The sequence below is a fragment of the Petromyzon marinus genome, chromosome 33 (genome assembly GCF_048934315.1).
Source record: "Petromyzon marinus isolate PM22_M1 ecotype Great Lakes invasive population chromosome 33, UKy_Petmar_22M1.pri1.0, whole genome shotgun sequence".
NCBI lineage: Eukaryota > Metazoa > Chordata > Hyperoartia > Petromyzontiformes > Petromyzontidae > Petromyzon > Petromyzon marinus.
The window spans coordinates 12,436,379-12,460,080 of NC_133699.1; the positions used below are offsets into that span (position 1 = coordinate 12,436,379).

The 23,702-nt window shown below is 49.9% G+C and overlaps 1 protein-coding gene across 3 annotated transcripts in view; it reads right to left on the reverse strand.

The window, feature by feature from the left end:
* The window catches only part of LOC116948482 (E3 ubiquitin-protein ligase UBR2-like), a 55,724-nt gene extending 35,642 nt beyond the window's left edge, over positions 1-20,082 (reverse strand). For 2 of the 3 annotated variants that reach the window (XM_032965193.2, XM_032965192.2), the window contains exons 1-19: positions 19,799-20,082; positions 16,464-16,924; positions 16,191-16,269; positions 15,091-15,201; positions 13,242-13,384; positions 12,711-12,843; positions 12,122-12,184; positions 10,981-11,107; positions 10,101-10,196; positions 8,932-9,020; positions 7,873-7,971; positions 7,051-7,208; positions 6,062-6,161; positions 4,953-5,081; positions 4,484-4,670; positions 3,838-3,899; positions 2,451-2,561; positions 1,561-1,626; positions 898-1,020 (exon numbers count right to left, since the gene is read on the reverse strand). In XM_032965193.2, the coding sequence (XP_032821084.2) occupies positions 898-1,020; positions 1,561-1,626; positions 2,451-2,561; positions 3,838-3,899; positions 4,484-4,670; positions 4,953-5,081; positions 6,062-6,161; positions 7,051-7,208; positions 7,873-7,971; positions 8,932-9,020; positions 10,101-10,196; positions 10,981-11,107; positions 12,122-12,184; positions 12,711-12,843; positions 13,242-13,384; positions 15,091-15,201; positions 16,191-16,269; positions 16,464-16,924; positions 19,799-19,861 (2,400 nt within the window). In that variant the 5' untranslated portion in view covers positions 19,862-20,082. The remainder of the gene's footprint in view (positions 1-897; positions 1,021-1,560; positions 1,627-2,450; positions 2,562-3,837; positions 3,900-4,483; positions 4,671-4,952; positions 5,082-6,061; positions 6,162-7,050; positions 7,209-7,872; positions 7,972-8,931; positions 9,021-10,100; positions 10,197-10,980; positions 11,108-12,121; positions 12,185-12,710; positions 12,844-13,241; positions 13,385-15,090; positions 15,202-16,190; positions 16,270-16,463; positions 16,925-19,798) is intronic. The other variant, XM_032965194.2, reaches the window with a different exon arrangement.
* Between the last annotated feature and the right edge of the window lie 3,620 nt (positions 20,083-23,702).

Consider the following 23,702-nt stretch of genomic DNA (forward strand, 5'->3'; position numbering starts at 1 on the left):
ACACTTTCCGACCTGAAGACGTACCGAGCTCCCACAAGGCCATGCAGGGAGTATAGCAAAGTTTGGCGCCAGCTATCATAGAGTGCGGTTGTATGGCTACAGTTCGCTGCAGTGAGTACAATGTCTTTAAAAACAACGACGCTATGCGACCTCTCTAAATAAAATTAACGCTAACCGCTTGCACGTTTCCAGATTCAGCGGTGAACGGGGACACCCACCCTGCAACTTGCAGTTGTCTCGGACCGGGTAAGGGTTAAAAAGACACCTGGTACCAGGAATCCCATTAGGCGTTTAATCAGTTTACTATTATTGTTAGCATGCAATTGTTCATTGGTCCTAAACACAGATCATAGGATACAACTACAAAAGCTCCACTGTCAAATCAACTGAGAGGAGTTTTACGGCAATGAACGTTTTATACCCATGAACGTTTTATACCCAGAAGAGCATGAAAGTCTCGAGGCTCTTCCCAAGAAGATCCTGCATTGGGATGTTTGGCCAATTCTCTTACTGAGCATTTGGTTTTCACGTGGGAGGAAACTGGAGGAACTGGAAAAAAAACGCCATCCATAAGAGGGGATAGCACTCAAAGTTTCAGGCAAATAAAGATGCAAGAATCCATTGCTGTGCCGACACATGACCACCTTCCATCTCCGGGCCTACACACCAGGTATGCTCAGGTAGTCTTCCATCACAGTGCTCAACAGCTAAACCCTCCTGGGCTTTGGTTTGGTAGTAGGCAGGGACTATTTCCACACCTGGCACATAACATCCAGTATATGGCTGTGGCTACTAGTCACGTGTCACCTCCAGGTCTACCAGTTACCTAGAAAATATTCAGTTGCATGCGGAGCCCTGGTCGTAGAGGATCGTGCACACAGCACGAGCGCGCGTCACCTTGCTGGTGGTGTCGGCACGGTGTCCGCTGTGCCGCGTGGCTGTCTTGAAGACGTTGATGAGCTCAAAGCGGCACAGAAGGAGCAGGAGGAATTCATCCGGGTCCATCCGAGACGCGGCGATCTGATACAGTGATGAGCGACACTCACTGATCAACCATCGTCAGCGGGCACAAAAACACTGCTGATCTCTGCGCCACCGTCATTCTACCACGGATCAACTGACATTGTCATCATTATTGATGTATTAACGACCACTACTGATCAATGAACATCACCAACCGCTAACGAGCAATGAATACACACTAACCACTGCTTGGGAGCGTAGCATGTTAACAACAATAAACGTTGCCGCACTGCCTTTTATTGTTCACAATGTAGCCCCCGCAATGGCCGACAACAACCTTTCGTGTGCATGATGGTGACCCATCCACACACTGTCCAGGCTCAAGTCTGCTTCGCCTGCGAGATCTGACGACATTGGTCGCATTCCAGTTGACTTGGTCGAAGGTGCCTTTGTCGCAGCACGGCACGCGGGCTCACAACGATGGCGACAATGACGTGTGTACGTATGGATGCAAGTTGAACTTCTTTTGAAACACACGTAGCCAGCCACGCTAAATTGAGGTGCGGGGGAAGGACAACAAGATGACGGGTGCTCTACCTGCAGCATGAGGACATCCTTGTCGAACATCTCCTGGCGGCACATGGCGCTGTGGTAGTGGTACATCTGGGGGCAAAGCGATCGGCCATCACAACCGGGCAATCGGACACAAACTCATCCAAGCTCACACAACATGATGCCAGCATGTCACAGGACAATGTTCCACATACTTTACTCTCGTTAGAGCAAATATCCATTCACGTAAAAAAAATCATTAAATATGCATTTTGGAGCACACATTCAGAAATAACTGAATATGAAACTACACGGTGTCTAAATAAAACCAAGACACCTGTTGAAATGAATTGAATTGGTTATCTGATCTTTGTACTTTGTATTAACAAGGTAGAACATTCATGCATATTCAGGGTTTTTACAAGGTTTTTCAAAATTCGTTTGTCTTCGGAAGTTATTTATTAGTGATAAGAATGTATAGACATGACCGAAAAGGCTAATCTAATGAGCACTTGTTCTTTATCGTAAACGTTTTTAACATTACCAATTAGTGCAATTTCCTGTTGGGAAGTTCGTAATCATAGCTCAACTTTACACTAAAATGTTGTATTTACATCAGATCGTCTTTTTAAGAATCATCATGACCACCTGTTACAACCAGAGAGAATGACAGACAGAGATAACGCATTTAAGCTTTCAACAGTCACGTGGAATTAACCAACTCTAAAGATTTTGGACGAAGGTTTATTTTCTTGTCCAGTAATTAAAGCCGATTTATTTTTCTATCATCAGACAAGCTTTTCAATAAAAGCATAATTCCACCTTGATGCACTTTTTTAAAGAGAGTCCCTGTTCCAGATAAAATGGTATCCATGGTTACCCTGTTGCCATGGCTACCTGCCTGGTTGTTGCTGTTACTGGGTTGCTGTAGCTACCTGGTTGGCGAGGGAGAAGCCGTTACGCCGCCACATGCCGGCGTTCACCTGCGCCAACAGCACCAGGCACCTGAGGGGCAATTCGGCCAAGTCCTGTGGCTCCACGCTTTCCTGTAACACACAAACACAGACCCATGTGCGCACGCACACGCAGAGAAGCACAGCCGCACACAAAAGACAAAGGCGCAAATACACAAACGCACGCACGCAAAGATCCCCCATATAACCTTTTAAAAGACTGTTGGGACAATTGCTGATAGAGCAAGCGCCTATTGCGGCTGGCACGGTGCACGAGGGGGTGGGGATGGCCAGCACCACGCCCGGCCGCCTTTTGTCTTCTCAATCCTAATGTTTAAACACCGCACCAGCTGCTCATTTAAGGCTCAGCCAGACGAGGGGAGAGGCCCAGGACCAGTTTAAATGTTAGTCACCAATGTTGGCTGTGAGTGGAAATCAAACTCAGGTCGTCGGGTTCAAAGCACAATGCAATAACCACAATGATACCACCCCCCCCTACACAGAGACAAAGATCCCCCGTGTAGCCTTAACAGACTGTTGGGGCAAGTGCTGTTCGTGAGCATCTATGAAGGCCAGCATGGCAAACGAGGGGGTGGGTGGCCAGCACCACGCCCGGCCGACTTTGTCTCCCGAGTGGTGACGTTTACACACTGCACCAGGTACTCATTTGAGGCTGTGTCAATCTAGGAGAGGCCCAGGACCGGTTCAAATAATCGTCACTGATGTTTGCCGTGATCGGAAATCGAACTCGGGTAGCCGGGTTCGTTGTGGAGCGCGCTAACAGCTATACTACCGCTCCCCACACAGACACAAATGCACAGTCACATACAGCACCCTTCATCAAGGCCAAGTCCACTCAGTACCAAATCCTTCTATATCCCATCAGCCTATCTCTTCATCAGCCATTGCTTCACCTATCCAGCCTCCGCTGTCGAGCCTCACGAGACATGTGGACTTTATGACCAGCCATTGTATCCTCGCCTGATGGCAAAGCCCGCTCAAAGGACGATATCCAAATATTTAATTTAAAGTACCCGAGCAATCCATGCTGATTAATCCCAGGATGGATTGTAAACAGGCCAGCCTGAAAGCTTAAAGCCAGCAATAAGGTGTTCTTGTAAGGGGCCATGTTTTGCAAGCATAGAGATGACAGTTTGTACATCTGCCAGTCATAACAAGTCTTTTTTTTTACCCATGGCCTCCTGCCAGCAAGACTTTGACACCTCACGTGGCCTCAAAGTGCACCTAGTCTGGCTCATGCACCGTTTTGACGTCATCACCACTTAGTGGCGAATGGCGGTTGTTGGTGTTGCGTTTGTGGCACTGGTGGTGGTGGTATTGTTGTCGTGCTATTAGTGGTGATATTTACCAGCAGATTCATCTCTGGGTAAGAAGACATGACCCCAGTGTGGCTCACCATCGCATAGAGGCCTGCGTGTACAACAGATACAGGAAAACTCATGACATGCATCTCAGTTCACAAACACGCTTGCGAAGTGAGGTTGTTGGAGGATTTATATGCGATTTGCACAATCCCATCATCACCCTTGCTGTGATGGGCTGATGTGGTACAAGCACGGTGGAGAGTTGAGACGCGTGTAGGCAACACAGTGACGCTGCGTTCCGGCTTCAAACGACCGACGTCACGTGCAATGAACGCTTCGTTAGTGCTGCCCCTGGCCCTGCTTGGCCCCGAGCAAGATCCAGATATCTTGGCGCTGCCAGCGATTCACTGTTTGGTTCCGGCTTGGCACGAGAGTCAGCCAGTGGAAATCCACAGGTACCATGAGGGCCTCAAACGGGCTCAGCTTGGATTTGCCAATTGCAAAAGGAAACGAGTGACCGAATGAGTGAGGGTGAGCAAGCCAGAGAGAGCATGATCAAGTGATCGAGCGAGGGAGCGTTATACGAGGTACATGGGTTCGATGCGTCCATGGAAAAGGGCTACAAGATTGCTCGTGTGAACAAGAGACACTGAAACGATGATGACGATGACGTCCACTAAGGAGGCTCACCTGCGAGGAAGCGAGTCATGGGCAGGTGGGTGCTCACGGGCTGACGAGAGACCAGATAGGGCATGGAGAGCAGGGAGTGGCCGCACAGCGCCAGCCTGACGGGTGTGGCGGCGGCGTTGCGGGGCACCGCGCCGGACGACTGGAGCACGCGCACGCACAGCGCGTACGACTCCACCAGCACTGCCGCCTGCACGGCCGGCAGGAAACAACGAGGAGGAGGAGGAGAGTTGCGCACGAGGACGGATTCCGTATCGCGGTCAAACACACCTTCATCCTCGAGAGCGAAATTTAATCGGCGGTAACAAAAACGGCAAGGCGCGCAGAGGAAGCAGTACACCGAGTCTCAACGCATCATTGGCCGCCTTTGTACGCCGGCTTGGCGGCTTGTGCGTGTGTGTGCGTGTGTGTGCGTGTGTGTGCGTGTGTGTGCGTGTGTGTGCGTGTGTGTGCGTGCGCACGCGTTGCTCACGTTTGACGCGCACCAGCCCTGCATCATGGTGATGGCATGCGTGACGGCGAGCTCCAGGCTGTAGGCCACGTCCCATTCGGGGTCCATCTCCACGTGCTGACTCAGCTGCCGCGTCACCGCCTCGATGCCCTGAAGCAGTTCGTTGGCCAGGTTCAGTCCAGAGTGAACCGTCACAGGAAGACGCAACCTCAACAATAAAACTACCACGCGCCTTCGGATATACTGCGTCCCGCCAAGAGCAAACCCTTAAAACTATGTCAACAAGTAGGAATAAAATAAATAAATGCTCTCCCAAAGTTCGCTCGTCATTCGCTGCATATCAGTTTAGTCGCCAACTCGACGAGAACATGAAATAATTTTCTCACGACCGAAACTTATTATATGTGCATACACCCCATCAGAGACCGGTCTGGCAAAATATTACTGTCTAGACTGTTTGCAGTCGTGTGTATGCACAGAACACATCTGGCATTGTTAATCGTGGGGTAATTTAAAACTATCAAATCGCTGCGTGTGACGCTGACGTTTTTTAATAAATAAATCGTTTAAAAATAAATAAATTAATGCGGACCGACACACCTGATGACGACCGTTTGTGTTATGGTCGAAACGTTGAGAATTTTTATTGTTTTATATATATTTTATTATTTTATTGTTTCCCTTCAACGTGACTTTACCGAAAGAGCTAAGAATATGAATTACTGCAGTCACGAAAGCTTTAAATCAAAATTTATCATTATTGTTATTAATATCAGACTGGTCTGTCAATCGAGGGTCTAGACAAACCATCAGCGATTAGTCTATCAGTCAACTATAATGTGACAACAGACTTAACCTCTGAGTACACCATCAGACACCGAGAAATAATATAATTAGCCCGCAGGAACCGTGAGAAATAAAACTTAACGGGAAAATTGGGAGAGCAAAAAAAAAACAAATATTCCATGGATACAAAACGCACGAGGACGAACGCTGTAGCTGTGGAACGCAGAGTTAAAGAAGAGGAAATAATTAATGAAAGAAGATGAATTAATTAAAGAGTAATCATCACGCAGAGCATTCGTCCCCACTGCAGGCGCCGTCTCTCTGAGCACCGCACTCCCTCGCACCTGCAGGACTTGCAGGAAGGTCATGAACTCTTGGAAACCGGCAAGGAATTTGATCCTCAGGGCATCGCTCCATTCGCTAGGCCGAGCGATCAGGATAAACCTGGTTGAAAAGGAGCGGGGGGAGGATGGGTGGGGGGGGGGGTAGGGAAGACTTGAGAGATCAGAGGGAACTGTGGGTATCCATCCAGGGATCGCCCTGGCATTAGAGAATTCAGAACTCAATCAGAAGGATGCAAGTTTAAGAAATCTCAGATCGCAATTGACCAATCGTCCACATTGTTCTTCTTGGCTCTTGGAAAGAATGGGGATAAAGAGTGAGAGAAGAGCAGGAGAGCTAGGGAGAGGTTTAGTGGGAGAGTAAGCAGCAGAGCACGTGGGTGAGCAATTGGGAGACAGATTGAGGGATGAATACAGCATTTAAGTGAGTTAGAGTGGGATAGCGAATAAAGTAGTTAAAAGTGGGGATTGGCAGTTTAGCGGTTAGCGCACAACCCGAGTTCGATTCCCGCACATGGCCAACATCCGTGTCGATTATCTGAACCGGTCCTGGGCCTCCTCTAGGTCGACTCGGCCTCAAATGAGTACATGATGCGGTGTGTAAACATCGCCACTGGGGAGACAAAGACGGCCGGGCGTGGTGCTGGCAATCCACTCCCCTCGTGTGCCGTGTCGGCCTTCATATGTGCTTGCTAACAGCATTTTCCCCAACAGTCGGTTAAGGCTATACAGTTGATCTTTGTCTTTCAAGTTGTTAAGAGCAAGCACTGGATTGGAGGGATACAGTGAGAAAGCAATACAACAGCAAAGCAAGCAGAAGAGCAAGTTAGTGAGTGGGAGAGACGGAAGACTGTGAGCAAGATGGAGAGCAAACGGCAAAGCAGACCAAGTTGACAGGTGAGGGAGGGGGGGTAAGTGGCCAACATAGTGAGTGTTTGGGACATCGAGCAGGAGTGAGCGGAAGTGAGCAGAAGCACCGACAGCACGCGTACTTGAGGTCGCCGAAGGTGTGCAGCGCACGGCGGAGCTGCACCGAGTCGGTGCGGTCCGGGTGCAGCGCCCCGTTGCCGCCCATCAGCTCCTGCAGCTGCTCCCGCATGGTCTTCACGAGGATGGACAGGGCGTCCTCCTCCATCACCAGATACCGTGCCTGCCGGCAAGGGCGTAGCCACGGCAAAAGTCAAAGGAATTTCACGCGACTTTGTTGAAATATGTTGCTATAAGTTGTTGAACTTCTTTCGCACCGTACGTAGTCAACCGTGTTAATCGGAGGTGCAGATACAGAGGCGGCGTGGGATTATTCGATCCAATTAAACCGCACCGCCTCTTCCGGATCTGTTCATCCGCAAGACGCAGCGTCTTTGTGACAGCCTCGGACCGTAAGAATGGCGTGAATACCAAACGCACTGACAAATCCCTGAGGATACGGCCGAGTCTAAGGTCGCAGCTCGGGTAGAGAGAGAGGCTAATCTATTGATGAGTGCATGGGAGCGCCGCGGTGGAGAGATCTTAACTATCTCGCCTAGTATGCAAGAAGGTCTTGGGTTCAATTCCGACCCTGACGCCTGTATATTTCGAGTTTGCGGGTCTCTCTTCACATGGCTGCGTGGATTTTTCTCTTGGTCTTCTGGTTTTTCCCTCCACATTTAGAATCAATGTGCATTTGGAGTATTTGTCTGCTGTAAATTTCCACGTTACAAGCCACTTCGTTGAGCTATTATTTGCCATGGCCAGGTAACTTCTGAAAAAGAGCTATATACCTGGAAGAACCCTGGGCGCAGTGTACAAGGCTACAGGGCACCGCTCGCTCTCACCAGCGTGGGCACAGTGAACACCTGCACCGAGAGGCTGGTCACGGACAGATTTCGCTCGTGGTCATCGTCCAGGAAATCCTGCTGCAGCCGGCGGTAATTCTGTGGAGACGCCAACCACAGAGGCCATCAGCAGCGTAGATGGTCACGTGCACGCCCTACGACCACATTGATATGTGCGAATATGCTTATACGTGAACACACACAGACACACATACCAAACAAAATTCCCTGTTTATCCTCATAGAATACCTATGCCCGCTCTGCAAAAAGGCCATGTATAGCCTTAACTGACTTTTGGGGCAAGTGTTGTTAGTGGGCAACTATAAAGGCCGGCACGGCACACGAGGTGGGGTGGGGAGTAGCCAACAACACGCCAGGCTGCTTTTGTCTCCCCAGTGGCCCTGAGCTGTAATCAAACTCTGATAGCCAGGATTATAGTGCATCGGGCGAAGCACTACTGCTCCAAAAACAAAAATATAGCCATAACATACTGTTGGGGCAAGTTATGTGAGCGAGCATCTATTAAGGCCGGCATGGCAAACATGGGGGTGGATGCCCAGAACCATGCCCGGCCGCCTTTGTCTCTGTAGTGGCGATGTTTAGACACAACACCAGGTATTCTAGATATGAAGCTTTCGTGACTGCAAGGATCCATACTCTTTGGTTCTATTCGGTAAAGTCACGTAGGAAAAAAACAAAACAACAAAAATCACGACGTTTCAGCCACAACACAAGTGGCCTTCATCCACTTGTGTTGTGGCCACTTGTGTTGTGGCCGAAACGTCGTGATTTTTGTTGTTTCATTTTTTACCTACGTGACTTTACCGAATAGAACTAAAGAGTACCACACCAAGTACTCATTTGAGGTCGAGTTGATCTAGGGGAGGCCCAGGACCGGTTAAGACAATCGAATTCTGGTAGTCGAGATTGTAGCGCAGCGCGCGAACCACTCCCGCTCCCCACAGACTGACACACACGCACATGCATGTGCGGGTTGACATGCAAGGTACACCCTGTGGACGCGTGCTCTCGCGTTCTCCCCGGGCACAAGGGGTTTACCCGTGTGAACACGATGGCGAAATGGCGCTTGTACTCGGCCTCCAGGAGGAGGCTGCCCATGATCAGGTCGTAATGCACACTCCTCGCTCCTGCCCAGCAAAACGCAGAGACAAACATCACCCTGTGTAGACTTCGATTAGCATGGTTGGCTACGTACGGTGCGAGAAAAGTTCAATATGCTTATTAAACGAGAGTGTTGGGCCACGTGCTGTTTGTGAGCACCTATTATTGAGGGTGGCATGGCACACAAGAGAGTGGTGTGACCACCAAAGACAAAGACACCCCGTGTAGCCATAACAGACTATTGGGGCAAGTGCTGTTAGCGAGCGCCTATGAAGGCCGGCACGGCACACGAGTGGGTGGGTGGCCAGCACCACGCCCCACCGCTTTTGTCTCCCCAGTGGCTCTGTTCACACACCGCACCAGGTACTCATTTGAGGCTAAGTGGACCTAGGGGAGGCCCAGGACCGGTTCAGAGAATCGTCACTGGTGTTGGCCGTCAGCGGGAATCGAACTCGGATCGCCAGGTTCGTAGTGCAGCGCGATAACCCAGCTACACTGCCGGTGTGGCCACTGCACACATAATCACACTCACAATAACAACAACCGCCATTCGCCACTAAGTGGCGGTGACGTCACCACGACGCTTGTGCCAGGCCACTCACAGGCACGCACGCACTCACAGGCACGCACGCACATGCAGATGCAAGTGCTCACGTGCGCCCAAAATCCAAAAACCCGGGGGGTCCGCATCACCCTTTAAGACATGCACACGCACGCATGCAGGCCAAAGCGGCAAGTGCTGTCAGTGCACAATGATTAAGTCAGGCACAGCACACCGGGGCTGCTGTGACCGGCGCCAAGTTGAGCCACCTTTGTATCCCCAGAAGTGACGTTTACATAAAGCAACAGGTAGTGCTCATTTGAGGTTGAGTCGATCTAGGAGAGGGAAAAGAAATGTTCAGAGACCCATCTGCTACGATGTCGTCCATGGTTGGGATTTTAAACTTAAGTTGCTGAGATCTAAACATGACCATTATCATGCACGCCCACCCCTCCCCCCCTCGTCCCTCCTTGGACCCAAAAGCCAATTTGGATCGATCGGAGGCAAGTGTGTCTGAGGGTGGCGGTATTTCATCAGCAAAGATCCACACGGCGTGTGCTCTTACCCTTCCAGAGGCGCGAGTCCTGGAGCATGAGCATGCAGACGGGAGAGGCGTCACCGCCAGACAGCAGAGCCTCGCACACCAGCACGCGCAGGCCCTCTGCGGCACACCAGACAAGCACCGTTGGCGAGCGCCTGTTAAGGTCAGCACGGCGCTCAGCTGGGTGGCGCGGAGTGTGTACGTGGTGTGTGTGGTGTGTGTGGCAGGGTGAACATTGGGCACATTCGCAGACCCGGCCGCCTGTCATATCCAGCTGGATGCTGAGAGTTCCTTAACAGTAAGTTGTAATTACAGGAAGCACATGTCACATTGCTTGGATGCTACGAAAAAAAAAAAACCGTTTTATTATACTGTACCCCATTCAACCCAGAATAATTTAATGCCTTATGGCTAAGACAAACCGAGTTAAGTGAAAATCCACTTTACAAATGTGAGCCGAGATAATCAAAGTACGTGAGAATCCATGTTAATCACGTGTGGCTGGAATCCTAAATTTGCATTTAAGGCAGTGCCAGCTCAGCGTCTATAACCATGGCCAGGAGTTCGCAACCTGCGGCTCCGAAGCCACACGCAGCTCTTTAAGGACTGCTTTGTGATGTGAATTTGCATGCATTGCGGCTCTTGAAATTATTAAGTTTACTCTTGTTATTTTAGTTTCCGACCCCTGACCATGACCATACTGGCTGTCTGAGCCACACAGCCACGTCTCTCCGCTCAATGCTACTGCAGACGCAGCAAGACGATTGGAATGAGTTGCTGGCCAAAAAAATAAATCACATGGCCGTCCCCCGAAGATGCGTCTAAGTGGCTTCAGGGTGCAAACCCACGTACGCGCGTGCGAGTCGACGGCTACGCACACGCGCTCGCTTGTTCAGCCGCTTACCGCACGTCTCGCAGATGTGATTGAGCCAGGCTAGCAGGCGTGTGGCGAACGTCTGATGGGCGAAAAGCGAGGCCGACTCCACCTCCGTGCGCAGCGCCTTTTGTCCGCGCCGTGGAGAGCTACGGCCCTGCAGTGGCGGCGGTGAGGGCGGGCGAGAGTCGTGCTCGTCACACGCAAAAAAAGTGCACGCCGCAAATGAACCACGATACCTCGCCGATTCTCAAGGAGCATGAACCATCACGCGAACTCCGGTCACTCTCGCAGTCGCGGCTTTTGGCCGACCATTGAACAAATATGGTCAATGCATTGCGCGCTTTCAGATGTGCATCTGTGACCTTCTGGAATTCTTTTCCTTCTGACATGAGGAAGCCACTGGAGCTATGCACTTTTAAATAAGCTAGATTGAAAATCATTTATTTAGAATAGCTTGTTGTGCTTAATTTGTTGTCCTTCCTCCACACCTCCAATTTGCACGGTTGGCTAAGTACGGTGCGAAGTTCAACATACATAGATACATGTATGGGTTCGTGTGTTTCTGGTGAACGAGCCAAGCCACATGTCTACTACAGAGGACAGTGCGTTGTTGTGCCATACTTCTAGGTGCCTGCAAATATGCTCCCCCCCACCTTCACCAACCTGCTCCGACCGAGGAAGTGAAATATGGTCAAGTTAACTCCCACGATCTGCATGGCGTGGGGTAGGCTCTAATCCAGCCATGGATTGGCAAAGCACTGTACAAAAAAGATCCCCCATATAGCATTAGCAAACTGTTGGGGCTAGTGCTGTTCGCGAGCACCTATGAAGGCCGCCACAGCACACGAGGGGGTGGGTGGTCAGCACCACGTCCGGCCGCCTTTGTTTCCCTAGCCATGATGTTTACACACCGCACCAGGCACGTACTCATTTGAGGCTAAGTCGACCTAGAGCAGGCCCAGGACCGGTTCAGACATTCATCACTGGTGTTGGCCATGAGCCGGAATCCTAGACACCCATTCACACAATCGGCTGCCTATTTGTGTGTGTATGTGACATAGACTATGTCTCACACACACACACAACAACAACAGACTCTACGTGTACTGCTCCTGCACGTCATAATTAAAAGGCTGCTGCAGATGAAGACACTAACACAGACACTTACAACGATGATTCTCTTGATTTCCTCGCACACTTGCTGCGAGCCACAGTACACAGACTTGCGACCCTGTGGGAAGAGGAGAAAGGGGCCAGACTTGTGATCTCAACTTTTTGGATATTCTTGTTTAGCACGCTGGTTATCGTTTGGCATGTTGTTTGTTTATGATGGCGTGTTGGTGGTTGCTAGCATAATCTGTGCCATTGTTAGTGTTAGTGCTGGCGATTGTGGCAGTGTTAGTGCTGGTGATCATGGCGGTGTTAGTGCTGGTGATCGTGGTGGTGTTAGTGCCGTGATCATGGTGGTGTTAGTGCCGTGATCATGGTGGTGTTAGTGCCGTGATCGTGGTGGCGTTAGTGCTGGTGATCGTGGTGGCGTTAGTGCTGGTGATCATGGCGGTGTTAGTGCCATGATCGTGGCGGTGTTAGTGCTGGTGATCGTGGTGGCGTTAGTGCTAGTGATCGTGGTGTTGTTAGTGCCGTGATCGTGGTGGCGTTAGTGCTGGTGATCGTGGTGGGGTTAGTGCTGGTGATCGTGGTGTTGTTAGTGCTGTGATCGTGCCGGTGTTAGTGCCGTGGATTGTGGCCCCACCGACCTGACGGTCCACAGCGGAGGCGAGGGAAAAGGCCTCCCTCTCCGAGCAGCCGATAGCCACCACCAGACAGCCGATGACATCGTTAAATGTGTGCACCTCGTCATTGTAGAGGACACAGTGATACACTTCATCACTGCACACACACACACATACACACGCATGCCCATGTACACATTATACGCATGCATGTTTACAATAATAACATAAATTCAGTACCAAGTACAATTTACTTCAGGGTATGGGCATTTCGAGGCGACATGAAGTGTCAAAGGCCCATTAACAGGTCGTGGGACAGACCCAGGTGTTACGTGTTAACTGCCTGAGAAGACTGGCAGATGCACCACCAGCATTCACCGTTGTGCCAACTTGCTACATTTCAGCTGCCCGGTCCTCGGGTCCTCCGGTGCGAGCATCGCTCCTCCACCTCCCGGCGTTGCCAGAGGGTGGCTGCCTCCCGATGCCCAGCAACATCACTCATTAGCCCCCGCCCCCCCCCCCCCCCAAGAGCCGCAACCGCAGGGTAGGGCGTACGTGTGGGTTTGCGGGTGGAAGTCGCGCAGCAGAGGGCCCGACGAGGGGTCCCACGTGAGCGCGTCGATGGCGTACTGCAGGAGCACGGGGAAGAGAGTTCGGGCTCGCTCCTCCACGCCATCGGGTAGAACGCCTACGCCCACCTGCGCAAAGACAAAGAGCCCCCCCCCCCCCCGTATAGCCTCAACAGACTGTTGGGGCGAGTGCTGTTATAGCGAGCAGCACTTATGAAGGCTGGCATGGCACACGAAGGGGTAGGTGGCCAGCACCACGCCCAGCCGCCTTTGTCTCCCAAGTCGCGATGTTTACACATGGCACCAGGTACGAGTTTGAGAATGAGTTGATCTAGGGAAGGCTCAGAATCAGTTCAGAGATAATTGTCACTGGTATTGGCCGTGAGTGGGAATGTAACTCGGGTTGCCGGATTCGTATATCACGGTGCGCTAAACACTGTGCCACCGCTCGCCTGCACACACACACACGCGTAAAAAAACACTAAAAACCACCCCATGTTGCCAGAGACTGTGACGGCAAATGCTGTTAGTGAGCACCTACTAAGGCCGGCATGGCACGCAAGCCTGGGCAGGACAGGCAAAGCGTAATAGTGTGTCCCTATTCAGGCCTGTCAGCATGTTAAATCAATTCGTGGGATGAACACTGATGCGACTCAATAATTTAATATTCTAACAAATGATATTCCAGTCAAATGCTAATTTACCTTTAGGCTACGAGAACAAAGAAGACGAAACAATAAATAATACACAAACCACACAGACAAGTCAGTAAAAACAAGACAAACATCATCTATTCTTGAATCAAATAATGACCCCAATTGGACATCATTCTTGAATCGCCAGGGGAGGGTTTATTGTTCGGTGCCGTGCAGCTATAACCACACCTGCCTACATTTTTGTTTACACACAATGGCAAGTTCTCGTTTAAAGCTGAATTGACTTAGAGGAGTGGCCCTGAACGGGTTCTGATACCACATGCCACCGATATGCCACATGGCTGGGAATCAAAACACGGATCACTGGGATTAAAGCGCAGTGGTTTATTCATCACTGCTCTCCATTTACATACAGTGCATGTGTATAATAAACTTGGCAGGACCCTCTGCTGTAAAAAGTCAATATTTAGTGAGGCTATCCTGGGTAAACAAGCGTAACAAATATACCATGCCGATGACGAAGTCACCTGGAACACCCCCCTATTTCAACAGATCTCAAGAAGCTCAGAAGAAATTGAGTCTGGACAGTGCTTGGATGGGTGGCCACAATGCTCAAAATGTTATTATAGGGCTACAGGGTTATCTTCTGCTGTTATGGCCAAGAAAAGTGCAGAAAATCCACTTCTGTACAGTACTTTTATGCTCCCACGTTTATGTTCTGGGCCTTAAAAACTATTAACTATTTTTATTTTACCAGGTAAGGCCCACTGAGCTATATAGCTCTTTTTCAGAAACAACCTGGCCACAAATAACGAAGTGGCTTATCATGTGGAAGCCAAGTACTCTAAATGCATGTTTCTAAATGTTGAGGGGAAAAACGGAGGACCCGGAGAAAAGTCCACGTGACCACGGGGAGAACACGCAAACTCCAAATATACAGCAGGCGTCAATGGTTGATCGAACCCACGACCTCCTGTATACCAGGACAAGGTAGTTAACATCTCGCCACCGCAGCACTTAACCGACACTGATCACTGCCATGCATTTGGACAAATAATCCCTGCAACCGGCACGGACAGGAGAGGCCCGTGTCCAGCAGTGTATTAACAAACAGGAGGTGCACATGTACCCACGCACGCTATGCGTTCACATCCGCAGGGCCGCGGCTGTGTTGCTCACAGTGGCTGCGGCGTCAGCGTGTCCCGGCGAATGCATGCTGCAGTGCGGCCCTGTCCTCCAAGCTTCACGGTCTCCGCAGTCGCACACCCCTCCGCCACCCGACGTACTCATCTGCACACGCACAAACACCCCCCCCCCCCCCCCATAAAAATGATGAAAAACAAGAATAGGTTTTACCTTTTCCGGCAATATAACAGGTGTTAAGATGTTCAAACACCGAATATGATACCTTTTGCAAGGCATCAAGTATGCATTAACCACACGTACTTGTGGCAAAACATGCAAACAAACAAGCTCTGATAATAGATGGGCATTGTCTTCGAAACTGATTGGCCTACACCAGAGGCAGCCTTCTTTATAGCCTTGTCTCACCAGTGCTAGACCAGAGAACGCCTTTTGATACTGGAAAAATGGTCCCATAGATATAACCCCCCCATATACCTTCTAGACTGTCGGGGAAAGAGTTGTCAGCGAAACACGTTAATGGCAAGACAGCGCACGGTGGGTCAGATATGATCAGCACCATGCTCGGCTGGCTTTGTCACGGCAATGCTGATGGTTACACATCGCACCAGGTGTTAATTAAAGGCCTAGAGGGGGCCCAAGACAGCTTTAAAACTGCATGCTACTTATGTTCTCCATCACGGCCGGGGATCGAAGCCAAGTTAGCCAGATTGGAGTACAATGTGCGAACCACTCTGCCACAGCTTTACGTGCACCAAATCAGCACAAGCACATCATCAGCAAGAGTTACATTGACCTCATATAACGCTCCCTAGCTCACTCATTCGATCATGTGCTCTCTGGCTTGCTCACCATCACTCAAGCACTCATTTCCTTTTTCCAATAGCACATCAGAGCCGAGCCAGCATGAGGCCCTCGCAGCATGACTGGTTTTCTATTGGCTGCACCGAGTCAGAGCTAAACTGTGATATGCTGGCCTCACAAGACATCTGAATCTAGTTTGGGGCCAAGCAGGTATAGGGATGGGGCATATTTTGTATTCATTGCATGTAATGTTAGTCGGTACACTGTCAACAGAGCTTCACTGCAGCTTGGTTGTACAGTGGAAAAGAGTTATCGCTTTCATCCTTACTCACTCTGTATCTGTGGGTGCGGTGGACGCTCTGCTGGAAGCAGTCCATGCAGAGCACACACGTGGGGTCTGCTGCACATTCCCTGCAGGACACAAGAAGGGCAGTTTTGTTTGGCCGAGTCTCGCTTCAAACAAAGCTCACGCTGCCTTGCCACGCAGACGAGACATTGCGCTCTTCATGCGCAGTCACCCGGCTCAAAAAGCAAACATTTTAAACACGCCACAATTTTGGGGGGCTCTCAAGCTCTACTGTTGTCGACTGTCGCCCTCCTCCCACCTGCACGAGTATGTGGGCTCCCCGCTGCGGAACACGTGCCCGCACAGCTGTGCTGGTCGGTTAGACAGCTGCAAGCGAGGGAAGCCAGCTTCCGGATCCTCCCCGCACAGGAACCAGCCGAGGGGGTCCAGCAGGACGCGGCGAACCAGCAGCTCCCCTTGTCCTCCCAGGCCCTCGTCAGCGTCATTGCCACCGTCGGCCGTTTCAGAATCGCCGCCCGGCGTTGCAGTGACTGCGTTGGGTGTTTCGGGCGTTCCTCCGGGTGTCGCATTGCTGCTGCTGCTGCTGCTGGTGCTGCTGCTGGTGCTGGGAGTTCCAGGCGTGCTGCCCTCCGGGACGCTGGGCCGGGTGCGAGTCGCTGCTTCAAAGCCACCACAAGTGCGGTGGATGCCGGGCACGAAACGTGCCAGATGGCTCAAAATGTGTTGTTGTAAACTGCTGCCTCCGTCACGCTGCCACACCTGGGGGCCACAAACGACACAGAGAAATACGTGCAAAGAAAAGCGTACAGTTCTTGGCTTGCACGTGGAAGAGACGGTATGCAAGTGTATCTAAAATAAAATGTTTAAACATTGACCGTTATTCAAAATGTATTGAGAATGTCATATCCACGTTGTGCATTTGTTCCCGGCCCTTCTAAAAGCATGGGTGGATATGTGTTGATTAGTCTTCCCAGATAAGGTGCAGGCATACCTGTCAACCCATATGGTTTACCCGTATGGGGCCATCCAATTAGTACGTACGCATGGAGGGGGGAGGGGGGGAGTGTTAACCCAAATGCGTACGCTCGCGTATGGGGGATCTACTGACAATGTACGTACGCATAGGAAACGGGGAGGGGGGGTTGAAGCCTCGATAATAATTTGTCTACATTGGCCTTAAAATTAGTTAGATAGTCTGGTGGTGGACTATCTATAGGATCTATAGGATCCGAGGGGGGGGGGTTGCGTCAAGTGTACGCCTGCAGGTGGGGGGGGGGGGGTGTAAAAAGTACGCGTGCGTACAGGGAGGGGGGGAGGGGTCAAGTTTTGACAGATTTTTGCATACGTACTAAATGGATGGCCCCTATTCTTGTACAGGGAAATTGAGTTTTCAGGTGATGGGACTTTGTAGGATGAACGTTGAGATTTATAAGGGCACGAGGTGCCCAATATGGTCTGAATTGGTCTGTAATAAGGTAGGCGCTGACAGATATGGGCAGGCTACACTTGTACAGTCAAGTGTAGCCTGTGCAGTCCTTAATTGCCACTGGTGACGTTCGTAAGTCAATGACCGTCCGTACTGCACATATACTCGACTGCTGATAACCCGCATGCAAATTAAACACGACACCATGACGCCTGTGCCATTACAAGCGTTGCAAATTCACAATTGTGATATAAACAAAGCCACGTCGCAGGAAATAACCTCATGGCATCGTCATGAAAGGCGAAGATGGTTCAGATGCCAGTGTGTGGCTCCGATTCGTAACGAGCTGCACCACTGCCAGGTTGAACGCAATAAGACATTTCCACATTATCTAGATTATAAGACGCACCCCAAAATTGTGCTCGGTAAAATCATACAAAACTGTTTACGCACACTCACACTTACCGCACTACAGCAGAAGGCACACTCAAACTATCCCTTTAACATATAGTATGGGGGGAGGGGGTGCGAATAAGGTACAATCAGGAGAATAAGGGACGATCTTGACTCATTCATCTGACTTATCATGAGAACTTCAAGTGGCCTTTATCCAGGGAAGCCACGACCTCTGGGCCTCTCGCAGGACGGTCGTGCATTTGGGATGAATAGCCCAATCCCTGACATGGTTCACCTATACTGTATAGGCACCACGGTGGCGAGATGTTAACTCCCTCGCCTGGTGTGTAGGAGCTCGGGAGTTCGATCCGGACCCTGACGCCTGCTGCTGTATATTTAGAGTTTGCGTGTCTCTCTGCCCGTGGTTGTGTGGATTTTTTCTCTGGGTCCTCCGGTTTTCCCCTCCACATTAATAAACATGCATTGAGGAGCACAGTACTGTATTTGGCTGCAATCAATTTCGACTTCGTTAAGCTATCACTTATGGTCAGGTTGTTTCTGAAAAAGAGCTAAATAGCTCAGTGGCCTTTACCTGGTAAAATCCAAATACTGTACTGTATAGTTATTAGTTTTATACCATACTTTCTGGAGACACCCCCACGCATCGGAGAGGATAACTCTTTTGGAAGAAAAAAACAATTAAAAGACTGTCTCCCGTTCGTGGAACGGTGCTCAGCTCATGTGTACGGGCTTGAACCCCACTTGTGGAAATTCCCCTGTTCTGCGGCGGGGCCCAGTTACTCCAAGGGGCCAACCACCAAATGCGTATTGCCAATGACGAATTCAAAAGCAAAGTTAGGTGCGTTTTCCTGCCTACGCAATAGGGCGGTGCGTAGACTTGTCTACAGCAATAATTAAGGACGAAAACCCTGAAGTTAAACCTTAATTGCCACCGGTGTAAATCGGAGCTAAGCGTTGTGTTTAAGTTGCTTTATGCATCTGCCCACTGGACCCTCTTAAGGAAACCCCCACATTACTATGGCGACTACCAATAACAGCTTGGGAAACCCCCCCAATGTTACACAAGGCCAAAGCAGCGCTAAGGAATGTAAAATAAAATAAACTCTGGCAAATTGTGAAATATGTAAACAAATTCGGTATCAAGGCTTAAATAAGAATGAACCGACACAAGTCAAACGTGGCAGCAGCATCCAGCACAGGAGCTGGGCTACCAACCAAACTACGGTGCCAAAGTCAAAGATCCCCCGTGTAGCCCCAACAGACTGTTGGGGCAAGTGCTGTTAGCAAGCACCTATGAAGGCCGGCACCGTGGCACACGAGGGGGTGGGTTGGCCAGGCACCACGCCCGGCCGCCTTTGTCTCCCCAGTGGCGATGTTTACACACCGCACCAGGTACTCATTTGAGGCCGAGTCGACCTAGGGGAGACATTTCGTCACCGGTGTTGACCGTGAGCGGCAATCGAACTCGGGCGGCCGGGTTCGTGGCGCAGCGTAACGCTAACAGCTACAACACTACTCCTCCCCGCTACGGTACACGCACAGTTTCTGTTTCATGTATTTGGTATAAGCCCTGTGAGCCATTCGGCTCTTGAATCGGGTGCAACCGCAACAAACAAAAACACAGACACACACACAGGCGTACATACACCTATTGAACAACAACAGCAGCAGCAGTAGCAGCAGCACAATGAAGACAGCGAGCCTCTCGTGATTGCTCTACGGCGTTTACGCCGAGGCTGCTGCTGCTGCTGTCGGGAGTCCGAGGCCTCCTCCCTCCTCCTCCTCCTCACCCAGGCCGCGTCTCTCGAGAACGCCTCGTCCCGCAGCGCGGAGCTCAACTCGGCCTCTGTCATCTCGGCGGCATCCGCGTGGGGGTGTGGAGGGGGGGGGGGGCCCGCTAGTGCGGTCGGCCGCGTTTCGCCTCGCGGATCGCGAGAAGCGCCCAGGGGGAGAATGGAGGTCCCCGCTATGGTCCGCGAGTCGGATCAGGATGCGGGTAAGGGCAAGTGGAACCGTTTCGATTGCACGTGCGTCGCGTTTCCAGCCGGACCCGATCCGATGCGGCACCGACTTCCTGCCGCCTGCTGCCGACGCGCTTTACGGAGGGAAACAATGCGTCGCTGCAAAATATCGCGATATCGCGATATCGCGATATATTTCCAGAAATCGCGATATTAGTCCATATATCGTTAAAACGCGATATTCATCGATATCTCGCGATAAAGTGCTAAATATTGCGAAACAGCGATACATTTCGCGAAATATCAGGGTGTCGCGAGGTGGCGAGTAATATCGCGATATATCGCCGACTATCGCGATATATCGCCAAGCACAATGTCTCGATAGCCCCGCCCACTCCGTCAGTAGGCTCCGCCCACTACGCGGGGAGCCCCGCCTGAAGGGAGACGGGGCCGGTAGATGGCATCACCGGACAGGGTTTCGCTTCGCAAAAAATTGTGCAATGAATCCATCTGTGCGGAATTTTCAGCTGTTGTCCCTACATACGCGTGAGTTTTTCTCCGGGTTCCCCCAGTTTATTTTCACGTGAAGCCAAACCCACACGTATTGGATTGGCCAAAACATCCCAATGCATCAGCAGCAGCACCCCCCTGAAAGTCTTGAGGACTGGGTGGATCTTGAGACTGTGAGAGTCTTGAGATTGGGTGAGTGTTGAGACTGGGTGAGTTTTGAGATTGGGTGAGGGTTGAGATTGGGAGACTCCTACAGATTGTGTGAGTCTTGAGATTGAGTGAGTCTTGAGATTGGGTGAGGGTTGAGATTGGGAGAATCCTACAGATTGTGTGAGTCTTGAGACTGGGTGAGTTTTGAGATTGTGAGAGTCTTGAGATTGTGTGAGTCTTGAGATTGGGTGAGGGTTGAGACTGGGAGAATCCTACATATTGGGTGAGTCTTGAGACTGTGAAAGTCTTGAGATTGTGTGAGTCTTGAGCCTGTATGAGTTTTGAGATTGTGTGAGTCTTGAGATTGGGTGAGTCTTGAGATTGGGTGAGTGTTGAGACTGGGAGAATCCTACAGATTGTGTGAGTCTTGAGATTGAGTGAGTCTTGAGATTGAGTGAGTCTTGAGATTGGGTGAGTGTTGAGACTGGGAGAATCCTACAGATTGTGTGAGTCTCGAGACTGGGTGAGTTTTGAGATTGAGTGAGTCTTGATATTGGATGAGTGTTGAGACTGGGAGAATCCTACAGATTGTGTGAGTTTTGAGACTGGGTGGGTTTTGAGATTGTGTGAGTCTTGAGATTGAGTGAGTATTGATATTGAGTGAGTCTTGAGATTGGGAGAATCCTACAGATTGGGTGAGTCTTGAGACTGGGTGAGTTTTGAGATTGTGTGAGTCTTGAGATTGAGTGAGTCTTGAGATTGGGTGAGTTTTGAGACTGGATGTGAGTCTTGAGACTGTGAAAGTCTTGAGATTGTGTGAGTCTTGAGACTGTGTGAGTCTTGAGATTGAGTGAGTCTTGAGATTGGGTGAGTCTTGAGACTGGGTGAGTGTTGAGATTGTGTGAGTCTTGAGATTGAGTGAGTCTTGAGATTGGGTGAGTGTTGAGACTGGGAGAATCCTACAGATTGGGTGAGTCTTGAAACTGGGTGAGTTTTGAGATTGTGAGAGTCTTGAGTGAGTCTTGAGATTGAGTGAGTCTTGAGATTGGGTGAGTCTTGAGATTGGGTGAGTGTTGAGACTGGGAGAATCCTACAGATTGTGTGAGTCTTGAGATTGGGTGAGTCTTGAGATTAGGAGAATATTACAGATTGTGTGAGTCTTGAGATTGGGTGAGTCTTGAGATTAGGAGAATATTACAGATTGTGTGAGTCTTGAGATTGAGTGAGTCTTGAGACTGTGAGAGTCTTGAGATTGATTGAGTCTTGAGATTGGGTGAGTTTTGAGACTGGGAGAATCCTACAGATTGGGTGAGTCTTGAGACTGGGTGAGTTTTGAGATTGTGTGAGTCTTGAGATTGAGATAGTCTTGAGATTGGGTGAGTCTTGAGATTGGGTGAGTGTTGAGACTGGGAGAATCCTACAGATTGTGTGAGTCTTGAGTGGGTGAGTTTTGAGATTGTGTGAGTCTTGAGATTGAGTGAGTCTTGAGATTGGGTGAGTGTTGAGACTGGGAGAATCCTACAGATTGTGTGAGTCTTGAGATTGGGTGTCTTGGGATTAAGAGAATATTACAGATTGTGTGAGTCTTGAGATTGAATGAGTCTTGAGATTGGGTGAGTGTTGAGACTGTAGGGGTCTTGAGATTGATTGAGTCTTGAGATTGGGTGAGTGTTGAGGCTGGGAGAATCCTACAGATTGTGTGAGTCTTGAGATTGAGTGAGTCTTGAGATTGGGTGAGTGTTGAGACTGGGAGAATCCTACAGATTGGGTGAGTCTTGAGATTGAGTGAGTCTTGAGATTGGGTGAGTCTTGAGACTGGGAGAATCCTACAGATTGTGTGAGTCTTGAGATTGAGTGAGTCTTGAGATTGGGTGAGTCTTGAGATTAGGAGAATATTACAGATTGTGTGAGTCTCGAAACTGGGTGAGTTTTGAGATTGAGTGAGTCTTGAGATTGAGTGAGTCTTGAGATTGGGTAAGTGTTGAGACTGTGAGAGTCTTGAGATTGATTGAGTCTTGAGATTGGGTGAGTGTTGAGACTGGGAGAATCCTACAGATTGTGTGAGTTTTGAGGCTGGGTGGGTTTTGAGATTGTGTGAGTCTTGAGATTGAGTGAGTCTTGAGATTGGGTGAGTTTTGAGATTGTGTGAGTCTTGAGATTGTGTGAGTCTTGATATTGAGTGAGTCTTGAGATTGGGTGAGTGTTGAGACTGGGAGAATCCTACAGATTGGGTGAGTCTTGAGATTGGGTGAGTTTTGAGATTGGGTGAGTGTTGAGACTGTTAGAGTTTTGAGATTGATTGAGTCTTGAGATTGGGTGAGTGTTGAGACTGGGAGAATCCTACAGATTGTGTGAGTTTTGAGACTGGGTGGGTTTTGAGACTGTGTGAGTCTTGAGATTGAGTGAGTCTTGAGATTGGGTGAGTCTTGAGATTAGGAGAATATTACAGATTGTGTGAGTCTCGAGACTGGGTGAGTTTTGAGATTGAGTGAGTCTTGAGATTGAGTGAGTCTTGAGATTGGGTGAGTGTTGAGACTGGGAGAATCCTACAGATTGTGTGAGTTTTGAGGCTGGGTGGGTTTTGAGATTGTGTGAGTCTTGAGATTGAGTGAGTCTTGAGATTGGGTGAGTTTTGAGATTGTGTGAGTCTTGAGATTGTGTGAGTCTTGATATTGAGTGAGTCTTGAGATTGGGTGAGTGTTGAGACTGGGAGAATCCTACAGATTGGGTGAGTCTTGAGATTGGGTGAGTTTTGAGATTGTGTGAGTCTTGAGATTGAGTGAGCCTTGAGATTGGGTGAGTGTTGAGACTGTGAGAGTTTTGAGATTGATTGAGTCTTGAGATTGGGTGAGTATTGAGACTGGGAGAATCCTACAGATTGTGTGAGTTTTCAGACTGGGTGGGTTTTGAGACTGTGTGAGTCTTGAGATTGAGTGAGTCTTGAGATTGAGTGAGTCTTGAGACTGATAGCTCAACGAAGTGGCCTATCATGTGGACATTTATAGCGGCTAAATACTCTAAACACACGTTGATTCTAAATGTGGAGAGAAAACCCGGGGCAGAATGCGCGTGA